Here is a 19,289-nt window from a genome sequence, read left to right as displayed (position 1 = left end):
AAATGATGTACTCAGCGAGAAGGAGCAAGAGAGAGCAAAGTAAAGGATGACTTCCAGGTTTCTAACCTGTATCTCTAGAGAAGAATCTAGATGAAGGTGATTCCTCAAACTGCTTCCTTCTCCGCGCCCCCAACCCACCTCCACTCTCTGCCTACCTCTCTGCCTACTTGTGATCTCTGTCTGTCAAATTAAAAAAAAGGGGGGAGGGGTACCATTAAGTCTTTTGATGATGGTATAGTCAATTATGTACCTTCAATGTGACTCTAGTTACCCAAAGCTACACAGCTGATAACACTACAGAGAGCTACACACACACACACCAGTGCATGCATAACTGGTGAAATTTGTATACACTGTATGGATTGCACCAATGTCAGCTTCCTGGTTTGATATCGTATTACAGTTACACCAGGTGCTAACTTTGCGGGAGGCTGTGTAAAGGGTGAAGTCCCCCACCCCCACGCGCACCCCCGAACATTTATTTGCAACTTCCTGTGAATCTAATTATTTTAAAATAAAAAGTTTATCTGTGATGAGAATACTTAAGGTCCACCCTCTCTCATAAAAAGTTTAAAATGTCAGGCACAAACCCAGCACAACCAGTCACAGCCCTCAAGCTGCATTGTCTTGCCTATGTTTTGAGATGTGTTTGACACTTTCACTGTTGCTGCTCCCTATAAATGAACAGAGTACACGGAAACTTCAATGAAGCATTCTTTTCCAATGCTGTGTATTCACAGAGAGACTAATGGCATTTGTTCTCTGTGTTGTCTGAACCTTAATCTTATCACGTGCTTCTGTTTTCCATTTTGACAGAGCTGTACTTAGGGGTGGGTCATCTTACCCCACTTTCCTCCCCTCTAGGATGCTGAGGATGGCGTGTGTGTGTGTGTGTGTTTAGTATTTTATTTATTTATTTGACAGAGATCACAAGTAGGCAGAGAGACAGGCAGAGAGAGAGGAAGGGAAGCAGCCTCCCTGCCAAGCAGAGAGCCCAAGCAGGGGCTCGATCCCAGGACCCTGGGATCATGACCTGAGCCGAAGGCGAAGGCTTTAACCCACTGAGCCACCCAGGCGCCCCGATGGCGTGTGTTTTAAAAAGGTATTTCTCTCTCTTACGCTCTCATAGAAACTCCTTTTTATAGCCCCAAATAAAAATGCTTGTTGCATCCTGCCTTCTGCCTGCCCGACTCCGTCTCCATTTTGGGATGGGACTTAACGCCTTTGGGTACATACTTTCAATGTAACTTACTCATTTTATGTTCCAAGCTTTATTGTAGCATCCTAAGATTAAGCATTCAGCCACTTAGGAGTGTCTTGAAATTCTAAGCAGCTAAGAAATCCTAGGGCTTTCTCTTGTATCTTTTCCATGGTGAGGAACCTTGTTTTCAGGGAGAAAAGAGGGAGAGAAATGGAGAAACATCAATTATATGGAACTATACTTTGGAGAGCCTGAGTGTCCATTTATCCTTCTCCCTAGGGGCAAAACACACACTCACTCACACACACACAACTTAGTCATTCCTAATAATGTTAACTAATACAAAATGCCAACACAATAGTACTTGAATAGTGACAGAGACCTGTAATGTAACTTTCGCTCAATATGAAAATCACGAGACCTCCTGTTTATATTTTACTGGAACAAATCACTTCCCCTTAGACTCATGGAGAGACTCAAGGCTGATGACAAAAGCCAGCCATTTCCTACTCGTTTGGAGAGAGGAAACAGAGGGCTCTAAGTTCTGTTATATTACAGAAGGGCAAAAATCCATCCCCTTAAAACTGGGTCCCTTGTGCTCCATCCGTACGGCTCTTAGGGCTTTGCTATCAAACGTGATCACTGTTATTTCCCAGTAAGAAGCAGCCATGTTAAGACATACCTATTCATCTCGGGAGAGAAGATATCTTGTTGTATTTTTGATGTAGCGCCTTGAATTCTTGAAGGGAAAAAATCAGAAAGATTTTTGTCAATGCCACAGGGCGGGGGCTAAAGTTGGAGGTCTAGCTCCTAAGGCTGGCTTAGAGAAGGCTTACAGACAAAAGTCGGAGTGGGGTTTGTTTGTTTGTTTGTTTTTTTAAAGAAAAGAAAACCACCACAGAAGGCTTTTTCCTTTTTTTTTTTTCTTCTTGAAAGTTGGTTCCTAAATGAAGGAAATCAACCGCATACTGAATCATGTCCCCTTCCTCCTCCTTGCTTGTACATTCTTTTTTTAATGAATTAAAGCTTGACGGAAGATGCCACTAGATAGTTTTTGAAACTGATACATGGCAGCTTTGCTACCCAGAGAGCAAATGGATTAGCTCCTGTCCTCAGCTTTTTTTTTTTTAATATTTTATTTATTTATTTGACAGATCTCAAGTAGGCAGAGAGGCAGGCAGAGGGGCAGGCAGAGAGAGGGGGAAGCAGGCTCCCTGCTGAGCAGAGAGCCTGAGGTGGGGCTCCATCCCAGGACCCCGGGATCATGACCTGAGCTGAAGGCAGAGGCTTTAACCCACTGAGCTACCCAGGCGCCCCTCCTGTCCTTAGCTTTGTTGGCTCTGGGTGGTTTCTCTTTTACCAATTGCTGCATTTTGCATGACTTCTCCTTCAGCTGCTTAAGGAATGCCTTCTGAGACTGACTCTACTCTGAACGCAGATGCACTGCGCAGGCACAAGGGAGGCACACAGAGCAGCCACGTGCCTGCCAGTCCATCTCGGACAACCTGCGGTCATAGTGGGGTTTGCGATCACCAAGCCTCTTCAGAATGCCCTGGTTTTCCACGGTGATTCTCACGAGTTCCCGGTTCCTTGTTTCTCTGTTTAAGCTGAAAAACATAAAATCCTGAGATGGCTGGAGAAAAAAAATCCCCTCTTGGATGAAGTCGTGATGTCATAAACCCAGGCTGCCTAAGGGCTTCCCACTGAGCCCTGAGACCCCCTACACCTGTTGAACCAGACAACACTCTGGGGTCCGTACACAACACTGGCAGGTTCCTATCAGTGGTTCTCAACCCTAATGTCCCCTAGAGAATTCTACTCTATTGGCCTGGCTGCAGCTTGGACCTTGTTTTGGAGACTTCTCATTTTCCCTAACTTGGTCTCCCATCAAGATGCCTTCTCTCTAGGACGCCTCCTGCTCAGGAGAACCTTGCACTAAAACCTGACAAGGGGGAGAGTCGACTCTGACTTCCCAAACACAGGAAAGGAGAAAGAACACTACCTCTTGGAAAAATACTCGTTCCAGCAATCCACCTTGGCAGGACCACGATGGGCATTTGCAATCTTCTGACACAGTTGTTTGTTTTCATATTCAATTTTGTCAATTCGCTTCTGTTCACCCTGGTAAGAAACCGGGCCCCCCTCCGTGGTGACAGCGGCCAACACCCTGGCGCTCTGCATCACCCTCCTCTGGGATGGTGGGGAAGGGCTGCAGTGGAGACTGGGAGGAGCGTGCAGCAAAGGGCGGGGAGTCCTAACAAATCTCTGGATTTGTTAAGAAGGAGGGTATTTATGAGGCTCTGGGAAACCGGACCTCTTCGGGACATAGATAAAAAATCAATAAAGTACATCCACAGACGGCAAGAGCCAATACCTGTAGTTTGCTCAGTTTCAAAATGTGATGTGTGTGCGCCACTGGAGGTTTTGTATCGACGGTCGCCTTCACTAAGAGGGTAAAAGAGAGCCACGTTACTGCAGAGGGGTCCTCCTAGCTGCCTTGAAAACCCGCTCCCGTGCTAGACAACTGCCCCCCATTAGTAAACAGGACGATGTTGAATTCTGACCTTACTCTGGTTCAGGGATTTTATGTTCGTTTAATTTCCCAAACAGACATCTTTGAAGAGTTTTTTTTAGCACAAATAACAGAACGTGAGGGCCAGAACAAGTAAAACAGAGATAAATGTCCTTTCCCAGTATGACTAGCCCATTGGGAGCTGGAGTCCTAGCCTCTTTCTAGCTTACTCTGGCTTTAAAAGAGTTTAAGTGAGCGTTTCCAACCACTGAACTCCTGCTGGGAGATAAATCTGTCACGGATGCCAACGTCCTCTTGACCCAAGCCAACTGATAAGGTCGTATCATCGCAAAGCCAGTAGTGGTCTGGTTTACTGCCAATCTCTCTAAGGCCAACCGTTCCAGAACCCCTAATCGCAGATGTCCCACTCCAACGGTCCACATACCTATTTGTATTCTATTCTTATGAAATACATAGTGGCCAAAGTCCAGTTTCTTCCTGAAGGTTGTGCTCTGTCTGTGATTAGAGACGATTACAGGGTAGGCTAGATAATCCAGGGAATTGTTCATCTTCTCTTCCTAGTCTCACTTCAGAAATGAGGCACCCAGGCTCCTCTGTGAGGTAGTTAGCTGTCCCCACGACAGGCTGTCATAGTTACCCCGTTATGACATCAGGGACAGGTCTTGGGGAAGGAAAAGGAGTGACAGAGTGTGCCTGGCTATCCCTGGACTTCTGTTTGAAGGCTAACACAGGTCCAAACCAAGATGGGGAACAAGACTCAGAACCTGCCTGACATGTGGATGCCCCCAACAGCAGGGGGAAAAGGTGTGGTGTGCTGGGAGGTGTAGGAAGGCTCTGGGTGCGGGTGCGAAGTGGGGGTGGGGATGGAGAAGTCCAGGCTCGCTCACACACCTTCAGCTGTAAGCTCAGGATTCTCCACCACGGTGGATCCTCCTGAGGTGCGAGACCCCAAGCTCATGGGGGCAGGTGAAAGATGGCCTTCGTGAGAAGCTCATGCAATTTCTTCGTTTTGCAGATGAAGAATCTGAACTTCAAAGCAACAGGCTGCTCTGCTGCTCAAGAACCAAGTTCGTGTTGCTGCTGGGCTCAGGATGGGGGGTTTCCTAAACTCCAGGGACATTTGCATTTTGGAGGAGTGGGGGTGGGGCGGGAGTCTGCCATCCGCACTGGGGAAAGACGGAGTCTGTCTTCTGCTTTTAGTGGGATTTCAGCAAATGAGGGGTTGCCAACGCGATCACGGCTCATGGTGGGCTGGTAGCTGCTCCTGGAAGGGCTGCGAAGCTGCCTGGTGGTTTCCAGGCCAGTACAGGTGGAGTAGCACCTAGTGGGTGCTCACGGCATTGACCCATGTAGAGGCAGAAACCTACTGGGTGCTCACTATACAGTGCTGGGCGATTTCCTTGGTGTCACATTTAATCTTTCAAACAACCCTAGGAGTTAGGTGCTACTAGTATCCCCATTTATTCTCCTCCCCCAACAAACAGGCTCAGAGAGGCTGATTTGCCAGGATCAGAATGTGAAGCCTGGCTGCACAGAGTCCAAGCTTTGAAGCCGGATAAATGTTGGAAGAAATGTGCCTCAGAGTTGGGCTTCCCAAACTTGAACCTTTGTAAGGATCGCGGGGGGCCGGGGGTGGGGGTGCGGGCTGTAAAATGCACATTCTCATTCAGCATGGTGGGGCTGGGGCAGAGACTTTGAGTTTCTGACGAGCTCCCCGGGATGTCAATGCCGCTGGTCTGCAGCAGGCAGGCGGAATCCGGGTGTCCCGCTAAAACTGCAAAAACAGCAAAACCTGTGCGTACCCCGTTCAGTTGGGACAATTAATGTCGCTCTGCGTTTAATCCAAAGTTGTTACAGCACTGCCCCATGTATAATGATGCAGAAAAGCCCTTAGCTGGGGATGGACCGAGGACCCCCTAAAACAACCGGGTGGCGCCACCTCCGCCGGCGGGGGGGCAGGCCCGGGGCCCCCAGAGCGTCCCCGCGGGCCCCGGGCTGCGCGCCTCCCTGCCGGGAGCTGAGCGTGCCAGCCGTCCGCGCTCCGCCTTTTCCCGCGCCCGGCGGGCCCGCCTCCGGGGCGGGACGGGGCGGGTCCCGGCTCGGGAGCCCACGCCCAGCTGACCCGGCGGCTCTCCCCTCGCAGGCTGCTGCCCGGGCGTGCAGGGCCCGGCCGCCGCCATGTCGGGCCCGTTCGAGCTCTCGGTGCAGGATCTCAACGACCTGCTGTCGGACGGCAGCGGCTGCTACAGCCTACCGAGCCAGCCTTGCAACGAGGTCACCCCCAGGATCTACGTGGGCAACGCGTGAGTCGCCGCTGGGGCGCCCCGCCCACCGGAAAGCTGGGGTGGGGGCGTCGCGGGCAAGCGGGGTTGGGGGGGGCGGTTTGTGGGGCGTGGTCGACCTCCTGGAACACCTTGGGGGCCGGGCAGGGGCTGGAGTCGCCGCCCGCCCCCGCGCGGGTGGAGGCGGAGGGGCTAGACCCCGCCCAGGCCCCGCGCGGTCCTCCCCCCTCGCGGGGGGCCCGGATTCCGGGGCGCTCGGCCAGCCTGGCGCTACCCGCTAGGGGCTCGGCCTTGGGCGGGGTCGGGCCACCGTGATCACCTAACAGGTGGCCCTCTGTCACCCGGCCGGTCTCCAGCCCGCGCGTCATGTGACAGCTGCCTGGTTCTGCAGTGAGGTCACCGCGGAATGTCTGCCTTCGCTGCCATAGCAACCGGCTGACGTCACAAACCGGGCGTGGAACTTTCCCCGGCTGGGCAGACCAGATCAGGGAATCGAAATACTCCAAATGAGGGATCCGGAGGGCTGGGCTGGGGTTTCCTCGCTCCTTCTCCTGCCTTCCAGATAGGGTTTGATTTACCAACGCCCTAAGCTCTATGGACCGGGGTCTGCATTTTGGAAACCCAGAATTAACTCCCCTCTCTCCTTTTACCCTGGAGGACATGGTGGCACAGGGTGGTTGAGGGACCGTGAGGACAGGGTTAATGTCTCGTTCATGTCTGTATCCCCTATCCTATACTACAACGTGTTGCTTCCTTATCCTACTAAAGGCTGCCACAAAAATGGGGGTCATCGTGGGGCTAATAAATAAGGTCTTTAAAGCAGGTCCCACTGTCATGGGGGACAATTTCATCCACTCCGTCCATTCATTCACCATAGTGAGCACCTACTGTGTGTCAGGCGCTTGAGTGTGCATTCACAGTGATAGTAATGGTAATGGTGAATTTGTTGAATGTTTAATGGAGAAGGGAGGTGAATGGGAGCTCACCTTCAGAGAATTGATCACTGCTCTACAACCATGTGCAGCCTGGTGAGCAGGGACAGCGAAAACAGTCCCAGAGCCTCAGCCAAAGGCCCCAGGAAATTGCAAAGTTCTGAGGATAGCGCCCTGTCCTGACACGGAAGCAGCAAATGGCCTTGGCTCCCTCGGAGACCCTGCTCTCCAGGGCACTTGGGCACAAGTGAATAGCTGAATAGCTGCCCCCACTTCCTGAGTGAAAACCGAGCTTGTGAATGTCTGGTGGCAGCCAGCGTGACCCGTGCCGGTGGCCACTGTAGAAAAACACGTCCCCTGGCCAATTAACCAATCTGGCTTTGACCTGGCCAGGGGTGTGTGTTGGGGGAGGGGGGCACTCAGCATGGAATGCCTCATGCTCCCTGCCTGTTGGGAGCCCCTGAATCAAATCAGGGCTCTCATGGCAGAGAGGATCCTGTATGAGCCTCATTTTCTAGAACTCAGGATATGCAGTTGATGTGAACATGACAGGCAGAGTGAGGGGGGGAGAGAACAGGGCTGGCATCGGGCCTCTTCCCAGCTCGCTGCTCAGCTGTCTGTGTGAGCCCGCAGCACATCCTTCCACTGTCCAGTGGGACCAGAGCTCAAGGCCAGGGTTTGCTTCAGGCAGACGAGATCTCCTGTCGGAGAAGGCATTTTGTAAAGTATAAACTGCTGTCTGAATTGGGACGTTGTTGGGAGATGACATAAAGGAGCCCTTTGACTATTGAGATCAAATGTTTTATAACCCCCAGAGTTGGCGCCACTGGGTCCCCAAGTGCTTACTCACCCAGGAGAGCCTCGGAGATGTGGCTGGTGCTCCGTGACAGAAAGGGTCCCTCTGGGGGACTGGAGGGGCTACTGTATTTTATGATCCAAGGAAGGAGGCTGCCTCAAATATGCTGATTTCCTTCTTTTTCTCGGATTCACTACGTAGTCAGTTGACGCCTACTAAGTGCCGGGTGCTGATAGCAGGTGCTGGGCAGTGGAGTGGGTTACTCCCTTGAGGGGCTCAGAACAAAGCAGTACAATCAGGCATTAGAAGAGCACAGACTACAGTGCTGGCCTCTGTCTATAGGCCCACTCATGTAACATGGGCCACCCCAAGGGGTAGCCTCCCCATTTGACAGACAGGGAAACTGAGTCACCAGAAGGTTAAGTGGCTTGTCCAAGGTTACCTGGATGTTAGGTCTGAGGGTTGGATTCAGACCCAGGCAGTCTGGCTCTAGAGCCCATTTTGAGCCCACTAGGCTGTACCCCCCACCACAGGGTAGGAAGCCAGATGCCAGGTTGGGGGTGGAGGGGAGATGGGGACACATTGCAGAGGGTGGTGAAAAATGAGAGGGTGTCTGTCCATGGAGAAGCTCGAGAAGGGCATTTCAAAGAGAGGGAATGACATGGGCATGAAACCGCCTCGGCTATTTGGGGAAGCTGCTGGTAATTAGATATGGCTTGAGGGAGGGAGGTGGCTCCTAAGATGAGGGGAAGCTGGCAGGAGCCGAGCGCCGAGGGTTCCTCGTTTTGCTGGGAGACTTAGAATCTTCTCCATCTTCCTCCCCCTGGGCTGCCAGCTGGTGAGTGAGTCATCCCCTGCCGCTGTCTCTTGTCCAGGTCTGTGGCTCAAGACATCCCCAAGCTGCAGAAACTAGGCATCACGCACGTGCTGAATGCCGCTGAGGGTAGGTCCTTCATGCACGTCAACACCAATGCCAACTTCTACAAGGACTCCGGCATCACCTACCTGGGCATCAAGGCCAACGACACGCAGGAGTTCAACCTCAGCGCCTACTTTGAAAGGGCTGCAGACTTCATCGACCAGGCCTTGGCTCAAAAGAATGGTAAGGCACCTGCGGACCAGGAATCAAGGCAAGGCAGCTTTGACCGGACTTCTCTAGAAAACAGGCCCGTCACCGGCTTCCTCTCTGTCAAAAGGCCCCACGTTACCCAAGATATATAAACGTTTCTCACAGTGGCAGCCTTGGTTGGGGTCCTGGTGTTTGAGTGGACTTTGGCTGGCTGAGAGTTCATTTCTACCCACTCCCCGCCATGCCTCCAAAATAGGTTCAGCAATAATGATTTATCTGATGCGGTGAGAAGTGCTGAGGTAAAGGAGCTCTGGGGCTGGTTGATTCAGCAGCTCAGTGGCCGTGTCAGGACAAGCTGCTTCCCCCTCCCCCCCCTGCTACCCTCTGGGCTTTCCCCTCAGGGTCCCAAGATGGCGGTGGCAGACCCAGTCACCACATCCCGGCAGGACAAAGTACGGCAGAAGACCAGGCAGCCATCTCGTCCCCATGTTTCTTCCTTTTCTTAAAGAGCATGTAGGAGGGCGCCTGGGTGGCTTAATCAGGTAAGCGTCTGCCTTTGCTTCAGGTCATGATCCCAGGGTCCTGGGATCCAGCCCCATGTCAGGCTCCCTGCTTGGCAGAGGGAGTCTGCTTTACCTTCTCCCTCGGCTCGTTGGCCCAGCTTGTGCTTTTTCTCTCTCAAATAAATACATAATATCTTAAAAATAAGTAAATAAATAAAAATGAGCAGCAAGTGGAAGGGCCCTCAGAAATCCTCAGTGGGGTTCCCCTCAGATCTCACTGGCTGGAGTTGGCTTACACGAATGCCTGGCCAGGGGAATGGGGCTGCCATGGCTGGGCTTCGCCTGGAACTCAGCAGGCGATGGCCCACGGGCCACATCTTCCAGCCACTTTCTGAATGCTTCCTGCGGCTCCCACATCTGCGACTGAGGGGGACCTGCTGAGGCACTGGCAGTTAGGCAGGCCGTCCCTGGGGGGGGAACCCTAGAACGCAGAGGGCAGACGTCAGTTGACCAGCCCTGGCCACCTGCCCTTTCTGCTTATCGCTTGTTCCTCTCAGGGACTGCCTTTACCTTCAAGCTGCCTCTCCCAGCCTCTTCCTCCCCCACCCACAACCTTTGCAGGGGAGGTAAGCCCCCATAGCCCCTTGCTTCCAGCCTATCTCTGCTTCCTGTGCCCAGCAGCCTCCCCCTGGAATGATTCCCAGTGCACAGCATGTACTAGACGTTGGTTATTGTGTGTCTGGGGCTCAGGAGGGAGGTGTCTATAGGCTTCACTGTCAGGCCCTTTGTGGTCCTTCATGGTCTCATGTACGTCACCCCCTCTGTTCTGGCTGTACGGAGTCCCCATGTAGATGGGAACGAGGGTCCCAGTTAAGGGGATGGATTTTGCTCTTCTTGTATATGGGTTGGTCAGCTGCTCGGGAAACTTAGAGCCTTCCGACTCTGTTTCCCCTTTCCATCCCCCTAGGAACAAACCTTGACTTTCTGTGACCTCCCGGCTTAGCGGGAGGCAGCGTGGGCTGAGTTGTCCTTCTGGAAAGTTCTCTCTGCCTCTCCCTACCTCGTCTTCTGGCAAACTGTCTTGCGTGAGACCTGCCCTCTGGCTGGATCCACGGGGTCCCTGTCTGTCCCTCCAGCATGTGAGGTAGCTTTGGGCCCATAGCAGACACGCTGCGGATGATTACTGAGTGAGTGACAAAAATGAACTCCATGGGCTGTCAAGCCAAGTGTAAATGCTTCTAAGATTGATTGGCCAAGTGAGTCAACAGAAACACAGCGGCTTCTCACAGGCTGCAGGGCTCGGGGGAGCCAGGGCCCCCATTACTTTGGAGAAGTGGGAAGAGCCAGGAGTGCCCAGAGGAGGAAGCAGTCACTTCCAGTCCGGATCAAGGGAGGCCTCTAGGGAGGAATGGCTTCTGGGTGGGGCCTGGAAGGCTGGAAATTCCAACCTTCCCCTTCCTGATCAGCTCTGGGAGTCCTGGGCTGCTGAGTATGTTCCGGGTGGTGAGGCAGTGGCTCTGCAGGGGTTCTCTCATCAGGGCTGGGGCAGGGAAAGCCTCCCTCCACACCCTTTGGGTATGCTGGCTAGAGAGAGAATGGGCAGGGGAGTGGCGGGCGAGGTCCTCCTTCCTGCATGGGAGGCGTGGGGAGAATAGAGTCATGTTTTGAGCAGAGCGTGATAGGAACAGAAGAGACTCTGTTTGACTCTGGGCCACCAGATTTCCTTCAAAATAGTGGCAGGGTAGAAGCACTGGTGGAGACTCAACCACTTGGCTAATCAGCCAACATTTTTTGAGCACCAAGTGCATACTAGAAGTTGTAGGGCATCCAAAAATCAGTACCCCACAGTCTGCCCTTTAAGGCACGTGCGGTCTGGCGGAGGAGAGTAGATCCGTGCGTGGCCGGGAGGGACACAGAGCCAGGCTGTTGTCCTAGAAAGTACTGGGCTCCACCAGACAACTGCTGTTGCTGGCTAGGAGTTAGTTCATATGCTGGGCGTTGGTCTAAGGACTTTATAGGACGTTTCCTTCAATCCCCCAACAACACTGCGCAATGGGTACTGTGACCACAGATGAGGACATGGAGGCGTGTGGGGGGTAGTGGGTCGTAGAGTTCATAAGCAGTGTACCGGCCAGCAAGACAGAACCAAGAGAAGCAATAGATATTATTTATTTTAAGGAATTGGCTCCCGTGGTTGTAGGATCTGGCAGATCTGAAATCTGGAGGGCAGCCTAGGAGGCTGCAGACTCGGGCGGACCTTCTTTATTACAGCCTCGAGGCAGAATTTCATCTCCAGCGAACCTCACTTTTTGCTCTTAAGATCTTTAACTGATTGGATGTGGCCCAGCCACAGGATCGAGGGCAGTCTCCTTTACTGAAGGAAACTGATAGTTATGGATAGTTAGTGTTAATTACATCCACAAAATACCTTCTAGACTAGTGCTGGATCAGCTGCCTGGTCATAGACAGGCTGAGTTGACTCCTGTAACCATCACAACCAGCAAGTTAAAATTTAAACCCACATTCACATGACTTCAAGTTTTTTCTTTCTTTCTTTCTTTTTTCCTTTTTTTTTTTTTTTTAAAGATTTAATTTATTTATTTGACAGATAGAGATCACAAGTAGGCAGAGAGGCAGCTAGCGAGAGAGGATGAAGCAGGCTCCCTGCCAAGCAGAAAGCCCGATGCGATGCGGGGCTCTATCCCAGGACCCTGGGATCATGACTGGAGCCGAAGGCAGAGGCTTTAACCCACTGAGCCACCCAGGTGCCCCTTTTTCTTCTTTTTTGTTTTTTTTGTTTGTTTGTTTTTTAGATTTATTTATCGGGGCACTTGGGTAGCTCAGTCCGTTGAGTGTCCCACTCTTGGTTTCGGTTCAGGTTATGATGATCTCGGGTTCTGGAGATTGAATCCTGCCTCTGGCTCTGAGCTCAGCAGGGAGTCCCGCTTCCCCTCTCCCATTCTCCCTGTCCCCTCCCTCTTCCCCTGCCACTTCCCGCCCCCCCCACACACATGTGTTCTCTCTCTCTCTCAAAAAAAAGTTGTATTTATTTATTTATTTGAGAGAGAAAGAGAGAGTTGTGTGCACATGTGCCCCCGGGGTGGGGGGGGGCTCAGTGCAGGGCTTGGTCTCATGACCCTCAGACATGAACCCAAATTAAATCAGACCCTCAACCAACTGAGGCACTCAGGTGCCCCAAAGGTTTTGGTTCTAAATCCCTGTGCTAGACAAAGGAAATATTTGAACTGGGTATTTTTTTTTAAATATTTTATTTATTCACTTGACACAGAGAGAATGATCACAAGTAGGCAGAGAGGTAGGCAGAGAGGCAGGCAGAGAGAGAGGGGGAGGCAGGTTCCCTGCTGAGCAGAGAGCCAGATGTATGGCTTGATCCCAGGAGCCTGAGATCATGACCTGAGGCAAAGGCAGAGGCTTAATCCACGGAGCCACCCAGGAGCCCCTGAACTGGGGTTTTAAGGAATGAGGAGGAGTTTGCCAGGTGGCCAAGAGAGAGAATACGTTCCAGGTAGAGGGAATGACATGTGCAGAGGCACAGGGGTGGAGAAAAAGCATGGGAAGGTATCCGGGCCATGGGCACTCGGCCTTGTAAGCCACACGTTAGAGACCCGAAGCCCTGAAAAGGGTGACAGGTTGTATTTGAATTTTAGAAAGCCCCTTCCGGCTGCTGGGTGGAGTGTGGGTTGTTGGTGGGGGTAGAGCGAGAGCTGGGTTTGGAGGTGTGGAGGGGGCCGTGGTGAGGGTGGCGAGGACCGGAACTAAGGCTCTGTGGCGGGAGGGAGTGGTGGCAGAGAGAAGCCAAGGCTTGGGGCTCCCGGGAACCCCCCAGTGGAAATGCAGTGTGGTGGGACTGGTTGATACTTCCTTTCACCAAGTGCTGGGGATACAGCGGGGAACAAAACGGATGGACAGCCCTGCCTTGTGGAGCTTCCCCATTTTAGGCTAGGGGGACAGCAAACAAGGCCTGTGGGGGGGGGGCGCGGGAAGGGGGGGGCGCACGAGAACAGGGAAGAGGAGAAGGGCCGGGGAGGGCATTATGGCTGTGGAGAGGAGGGCTGTGGGAGCAGACACCTGGGAACAGAGCTGGCAGAAGCGGGGCCGGACTGCGTCGGGCCTCATGGGCCATGGCGGGAGGGGGGACGTGAGAGGGTGTTTCCGTTTGTGTGTTTTTGATTTTCTGTCCCTGTGTTTGTATTTGATACACATATTCCTTTTACGTTTTTGAAACCGCTTGGTTGCGGTGTCATTGACAGTCAACAAATCACACGTATTCCAAGCCCACGATTTGACGTTTCCACATACGCGTACACCTGTGAAACCAGCACCTCAAGGGCGACAGAGAGCTCGCCCGTCGCCCCCCCCAACCCCTGGTGTTTTCTCAGGCGCCTCTGTGACCTCTCCCGTCCGCCCCCTCTGCCTTCCATTCCCAGGCAACCACTGCTCTGCTTTCTGTCACCAGACAGGAGTGTCCCTTTTGTAGACTTTTGTATAAATGGAATGGCACGGCGGGTTCGCTTTCTCGGCCCCGCCCTGTCTGCATCATTGCTGGGGCGTCCATCCATGTGGCTGCCCGTGGCTGTTGCCCTTTCCCGTCGAACGCTGACGAGTCTTCCCAGTTTGTCCGTTTACCTGCTGGTGGACCTTTGGGTCATTTCTGTGTTTTCTTCTTCTTCTTCTTCTTTTTTTTTTTTTTTAAGATTTTATTTAATTATTTGATCAAGGGAGAGAGAGAGCATGAGCTCTCTTGTGGGTAGGAGCAGAGGGAGAAACAGAGACTCCCTGCTGAGTGGGGGAGCCCGACTCGGGGCTCGATCCCAGGACCCTGAGATCATGACCTGAGCCAAAGGCAGACACTTCACCAACTGGGCCACCCAGGTGCCTCATGTGTTTTGGTTTTGATTGAAATATCAAAGTCAGGGGTGCTTGGGTGGCCCAGGCACCCCTCCTTGTTAGCAATCTGTCCTGCCATTGATGGGCCTCTGGGAGCTGCCAGCTGTTAGGAACAGTGCCACCCTCGAAATATTTGGGTGTGTGTCTTTTGTAGGCATGCGTGTACCTCCCCACTGGGCCATAGGGGTTGCGTGTGTCCCATTTGAGTACATACTGCCCCACAGTTTGCCAGGGTGATGTGCTTATGTACATATCTCCCCGCCTCGCAGCACAGTGGCGTCTTGGGGTACTCATCGGTGCTCCCCCAGAAGAGTTGGGACTTGAGTCGGGCTGTGTGCGGACAGCCCCCAGCTCCAGCTCACGAGCCCCTGTTTCTCTTCCAGGCCGGGTCCTCGTCCACTGCCGGGAAGGTTACAGCCGATCCCCAACCCTAGTTATCGCCTACCTCATGATGCGTCAGAAGATGGATGTCAAGTCTGCCCTGAGCATCGTGAGGCAGAACCGTGAGATCGGCCCCAACGATGGTTTCCTGGCCCAGCTGTGCCAGCTCAATGACAAACTCGTCAAGGAGGGGAAGTTGAAACTCTAGGGCACCCCCTCGGCCTGTTCTCTAGAGGCAGGCCGGGGAGGCCCTGGTCGAGGTGTCCGAAGCCGCCATGTTTAGGAAACACAGTGTACCCTGCTCCCAGCATCACCAGGCACTTGCCCACAAGTCTGTCCCAACACAGCCCTGGGCCACTTTCCCCCTGGGGAGCACATAAACAAGCTTGCTAAGGAAGGCATTGTCGCTCCCTGGTGTGTCCTGTGCCTGTAGTTTATGATGTCCTCTCCCTGAGGTGGGGGCGCAGAGGGGGAAGGCCTGTGACGTGCATGCTTCTCCTGGATGACCCAAGGCAGGAGGTCTGTGGCAGTGAAAGGCTCGAGATGCCCCCAGGGGCCCTTCCTGACCTCTGTTGCCCCCTGCCTCCCTCCCCCGCTCCCTGCCATGCACCCTGGGTCCTCTCCTGAGTGGGGACCGCAGCACCTCGAGCCCTGTAAGGGAACTATGCAAACACAGGCCCCTCTCTCCCCACCCTGCCTGCCTCCTCCTCGCTCATGCCAGCTGTTCATAGGCAGAGGCTCGCATTTTGAGGGCTGAAGCTGGCCCCCGCCGGCCAGCAGTTGATAGTGGGTGGAAATTCCCATGAAGAGACTGCATTTTAAGTATTTCAGTAGGATTAAAGATACCCAAACAAAGAGGCCGTCAGGTGGGCAGACATTCCTCTGGAGGACTCCTGTCAGTCCACAGTATCTAGAATGCCAGAATCTTTGGCAGGCTTGCATTCAGAATCCGCTGCTTTGGAATATCTCTCCTGGACCGCTGCTCTCAGTCACTTGGATTGTTAGAAGAGTGATGTCTTGGGCATGGTTTTATTTTATATTATTATTATTTTCTGAGAAAACAGGGTGTTTAAGTTCCAGCCTATTTAAAACCCCCACCATTTGAAGAATTGTAAAGGTTTTGTCCTGAATTATAGCGTGGGCGAGCTTGAGCTACTCATGCCAACTGCTTTTTGTCTCTGTTGCTATTCCAAGGACAGAAGGAGGAAGTTGGCCAATTACAGGGTGCGTGTGTGGGTGTGGAAGGGGGTGTGAGTCTCAGAAACACAGCCAGAGGATGGAGGAGCAGGCTTTCACCCCGCCCACTTCTAGGTGGGTCTTAGGGCTCTGTGGTGCCAAGAACGATCCCGGAGCCCTTGGAGCAAAAGTGAGTCAGCCAGGCCAAAATGAAACACAGCGGAGCCTCCAAGTGGAGACTTGACTGGTTGTAGAGCAAACAAACAAAACAGAGCCACCTTTTTTTAGGACTAATTCAAGGATGACGTTAGTCATCCATAAGGATAATGCTTTCTCGTGTGCACACATGTGTCAGAATATAGGAGTTTTGTTTTGAAAACAGTCTTGTTAGGACTTTGAGTGATTGTTGCCATGGAAAGGGATGCATTCCTGTTGTCTTCAGGTTCCCCGACAGCAGAGAGGTGGTCCTCAGCCATACCCGCACCCCCCCCCCCAGCTCCTCGCACACAGAGATCTAGAAAAGTTTGCAGAATTTTACTTTTTCTTATTGTTTCTGAGCCCCAGACCCATGCAGGGTGATGTTCTGGTGGGTGTTATCAAGCTCCCAGAAACCTGAATTTGTGGTAGGATCCCTTGCAAGGATTTGCAGAAGGAGTCTTACCAGAAGTAAAAAACCAAGGACTATTGTCGAGTCTTCAAAATTCCGTTGTAAATGGAAATTCAGGCAGTGTTCACCTGTCGAGGTGGGGAATGTGCCTTTTTCAGAGTTGACCAGGGGCGTCGGGCCGGACGAGGAGAAGCAGGGTGCCGCAGGGCCTCACTCCCGGGTGTCGTGGCCTCTCCCGTCACAGGGCCAGAGCGCGGGGTCTGGACGGTCGCTTTCCTCTGTGACCACAGCCGCATCGAACAAACTAGGAGCTGTGGTCTCTCCCAGAGACGGGACTGCCCACATAAACCCACCTCAGTGAAATGGCCATCCTCTAACCCGTGTACCTCATCTTCCGGTTTCCCGAGAACCATCCCACTTAATCTAACCTGATCCTTCCAATAACCCTATCCAGTTGGCAGAGCTTATTCATGTATTGTGACCTTTGAAGAAAAAGGAACTGGGGTTCAGACTGACGGAGGGCAGGGTGCCCATCCGTCCCGGCTCTGAGGAAGAGCCGAGTTAAGATTTCAGGTTTGCTTCTTCCTGAAACTGAATCTTTTGTCCCATACTAGGCTCCCCATCAAGAAAGGAACCCCCTTGGAGTGTCCAGGGGCAGGCATATGCCCTTGACCCAGCCGGTGTGCCTAGGAGCCAGTTTTGTGGATGGAGTACAACCATTCAAGCTGCGGTGCCAAGGGGGTGAGGGGGTCCGGAAGAGCGTGGGAGGGATTTGATACAAGCCCATCCCTGCTCCAGGAGCAGGAAGCAAGAAGCCTGGGTCCCTGATTTGGTTAGAAGGTGTGCCTCTTCCTCTAGGAAGCACATAGCGTCCCTAAGTTGGAGCTTTCCCTTCTGCTTCTGGAAGAGGCTCTGGGACTGGGGGGAAGGGCACCCCCTCGCACCCGTCAGCAGTGGTCCCACGATGGGACAGGGGCAGCTAGCTACTCAGGCTCCTTTAATCAGGACCTCTTGAAGGCCTTTTGGTGGGGGCCTGAGGGAGAAAAGGCCACTGGGAAAATTACTGCCTTTACTTGGGCAATTACTTTTATGCTGATAACGGGGATTTCTTGGTAGTCTTTGGTCCCAGAAACCCTATCTTTACGTCATGAGATTTAGCTCCTAATTTTTGAGTAAAATAAAATTCTGTGGTGTAAGAGCCAGCACGTGCCCAGCTGCCCATGGTCGTTTTCTGGACGGCTTTCTACCCCTGGGAAGTGATGGAATAGGAACTCAGGGTGCTCTTACCCTCCTCCGTGATCTGATCCCTTTCTTTGACTAGCAGACCCCCACCTCAGTCAAATTAGAGCACTAGATGGTTTTCTTCTCAAACCTAAAAACAGTATACTTTCCACAGGCTGGTCTGTTTATCTGCCACTCTGAGTTATCTGGAGAGCAGAAACCACCATCTGTCAAAACAAGGGGCCTCATCTAGAAGACCTCTAAGGTCCCTTTGGCTCTGACACTGTATAGGGTTCTCTGAGAATCCCCACCTGGAATTTACCACCATCTGGGAATTATAGGGTATGTAACAATACGGTGACCAGCAGGTGGCGCTGTGTTCCACCCATGGTGATGGATGGTTTGAAAGGGAATGTTGGTGCCTTTTGTGTCACAAGTTAATGTTAAGATGCTAATGTTTTAATCCAAATAAGCACTGATCTTATAATAGGAAGATATGCACTTTCCTCACAGGAGATTTCTGCCATAAAACCAGTACCAAGAACCACTGAAGAGCCAACAGTGTTGGTCTTAACCAAGTTAAGACTTTATCCTGATTGGAAGTAGAGGCCCTCTCCCGTTGAGAGAGCAGAGTGGTTGGAAGCTTGATTTATCTCCTGTCAGCTTTCAGGGTAATTTGACTGTGAAAGCGTGAGTTTCCTGGACAGAAAAGGGGCAGGTATTAACATTGGTTTTAAAGGAAAGTGAGTTTAACGTCTGTTATATCACAAATCAGTGTTAAAACACTAACTGTAACCAAAATAAATGTCTTACATTACATAGAAATGGTCTTTTTTGGGTCTTTCTTATCTCTGCTGATTTTCTCTGATGCTCTTATGTTTGCTTTTTTCTAACTTTCAAAAATAAGTATCATCTAAAAATTGGCCCTCCCGAGCTCATTCTCAGTCCTGTGATGATTAGTTTTATGCAGTAGATGTTGGTTAAACATCTTGCCAGTACCAGAAATTTCCTGTGATGGGAATAATCTTTTTATTTATTTAATTTCTAAAAAAATTGCAGCTTTTTTGAGGGATAATTGACTAGAATAGTCTTGACTAGAGAGGCCCATGCTAAATGAGGGAGGTAGATTTACATTCCTAAGAAAGTAGGAGACTGGGTGGCCCTTGGGTGGGCCCTTAGGTGGCATTTGGGGTTTGAATGGTCCTACAAACGGGCAGCCCCCAAACACAGCCCTGCCCCCAGACGCCTTCAACTCTGCTGTTAGCATTTATCTCCCTTGTGATAAGCATTGGTTTTTTTTCTCTGATTAAAAAACTCAAGAGAGTTGGGTGCCTTTTCTCCCCGACAGAAATAACTCTCTGGGGTGCCTGGGTGGCTCAGTCGGTTAAGTGTCTGCCTTTAGCTCAGGTCATGATTTCAGGGTCCTGGGATTGAGCACCGCATCAGGATCCTTGCTCAGTAGGGAGCCTGCTTCTCCCTCTGCCTGCTGCTCCCCACTGCTCATGCTCTCTCTGTGTCTCTCTCTTTGGCAAATACATAAAATCTTTGAAAAAAAAAAAAAGAATAAGAAAAATTCCACGCATATGTAAGTACGCATTCGTGAACGTGTGCATTTAGAGATCTCCATGGAAAACGTTCTGCACTTTGCTTTTGTGCTTAACAAATAGTTATTTCTCGGGG

General features: G+C 51.9%; 2 protein-coding genes across 2 annotated transcripts; one reads left to right on the top strand and one right to left on the bottom strand.

Annotated features, from left to right (window-relative positions):
* Positions 1-1,252: 1,252 nt before the first annotated feature.
* CFAP97D1 (CFAP97 domain containing 1) lies at positions 1,253-4,330 on the bottom strand. Its single transcript, XM_004772590.3, has 6 exons — positions 4,159-4,330; positions 3,576-3,646; positions 3,204-3,322; positions 2,685-2,808; positions 1,884-1,940; positions 1,253-1,381 (listed from the first exon to the last, which is right to left on the bottom strand). The coding sequence occupies exons 1-5, from the start codon at positions 4,280-4,282 to the stop codon at positions 1,884-1,886; spliced, it is 495 nt and encodes a 164-aa protein (XP_004772647.1). The 5' UTR covers positions 4,283-4,330; the 3' UTR covers positions 1,253-1,381.
* An 89-nt stretch (positions 4,331-4,419) lies between these two features.
* DUSP3 (dual specificity phosphatase 3) lies at positions 4,420-18,434 on the top strand. The gene is made up of 6 exons (XM_045080755.1): positions 4,420-4,538; positions 4,750-4,801; positions 5,219-5,343; positions 5,878-6,037; positions 8,620-8,846; positions 14,608-18,434. The coding sequence occupies exons 1-6, from the start codon at positions 4,478-4,480 to the stop codon at positions 14,811-14,813; spliced, it is 831 nt and encodes a 276-aa protein (XP_044936690.1). The 5' UTR covers positions 4,420-4,477; the 3' UTR covers positions 14,814-18,434.
* Positions 18,435-19,289: the final 855 nt, after the last annotated feature.

Source organism: Mustela putorius, unplaced genomic scaffold (genome assembly GCF_011764305.1).
Source record: "Mustela putorius furo isolate JIRA1106 unplaced genomic scaffold, ASM1176430v1.1 tig00000487_pilon_pilon_pilon, whole genome shotgun sequence".
NCBI classification, from domain to species: domain Eukaryota; kingdom Metazoa; phylum Chordata; class Mammalia; order Carnivora; family Mustelidae; genus Mustela; species Mustela putorius.
This window is presented reverse-complemented; position numbering and strand designations above follow the sequence as displayed.

Coding starts and splice junctions, on each gene's coding strand:
- CFAP97D1 (XM_004772590.3), bottom strand. CDS start 4,282: ATGAACAATTCCCTGGATTATCTAGCCTACCCTGTAATCGTCTCTAAT. Junction 3,323..3,575: donor TGAAACTGAGCAAACTACAG/GTATTGGCTCTT, acceptor GTTTCTTACCAG/GGTGAACAGAAGCGAATTGA. Junction 1,941..2,684: donor TGTCCGAGATGGACTGGCAG/GCACGTGGCTGC, acceptor TTTCCCTTCAAG/AATTCAAGGCGCTACATCAA.
- DUSP3 (XM_045080755.1), top strand. CDS start 4,478: ATGGGGAACAAGACTCAGAACCTGCCTGACATGTGGATGCCCCCAACA. Junction 4,539..4,749: donor CCCAACAGCAGGGGGAAAAG/GTGTGGTGTGCT, acceptor TTCGTTTTGCAG/ATGAAGAATCTGAACTTCAA. Junction 8,847..14,607: donor GGCCTTGGCTCAAAAGAATG/GTAAGGCACCTG, acceptor TTTCTCTTCCAG/GCCGGGTCCTCGTCCACTGC.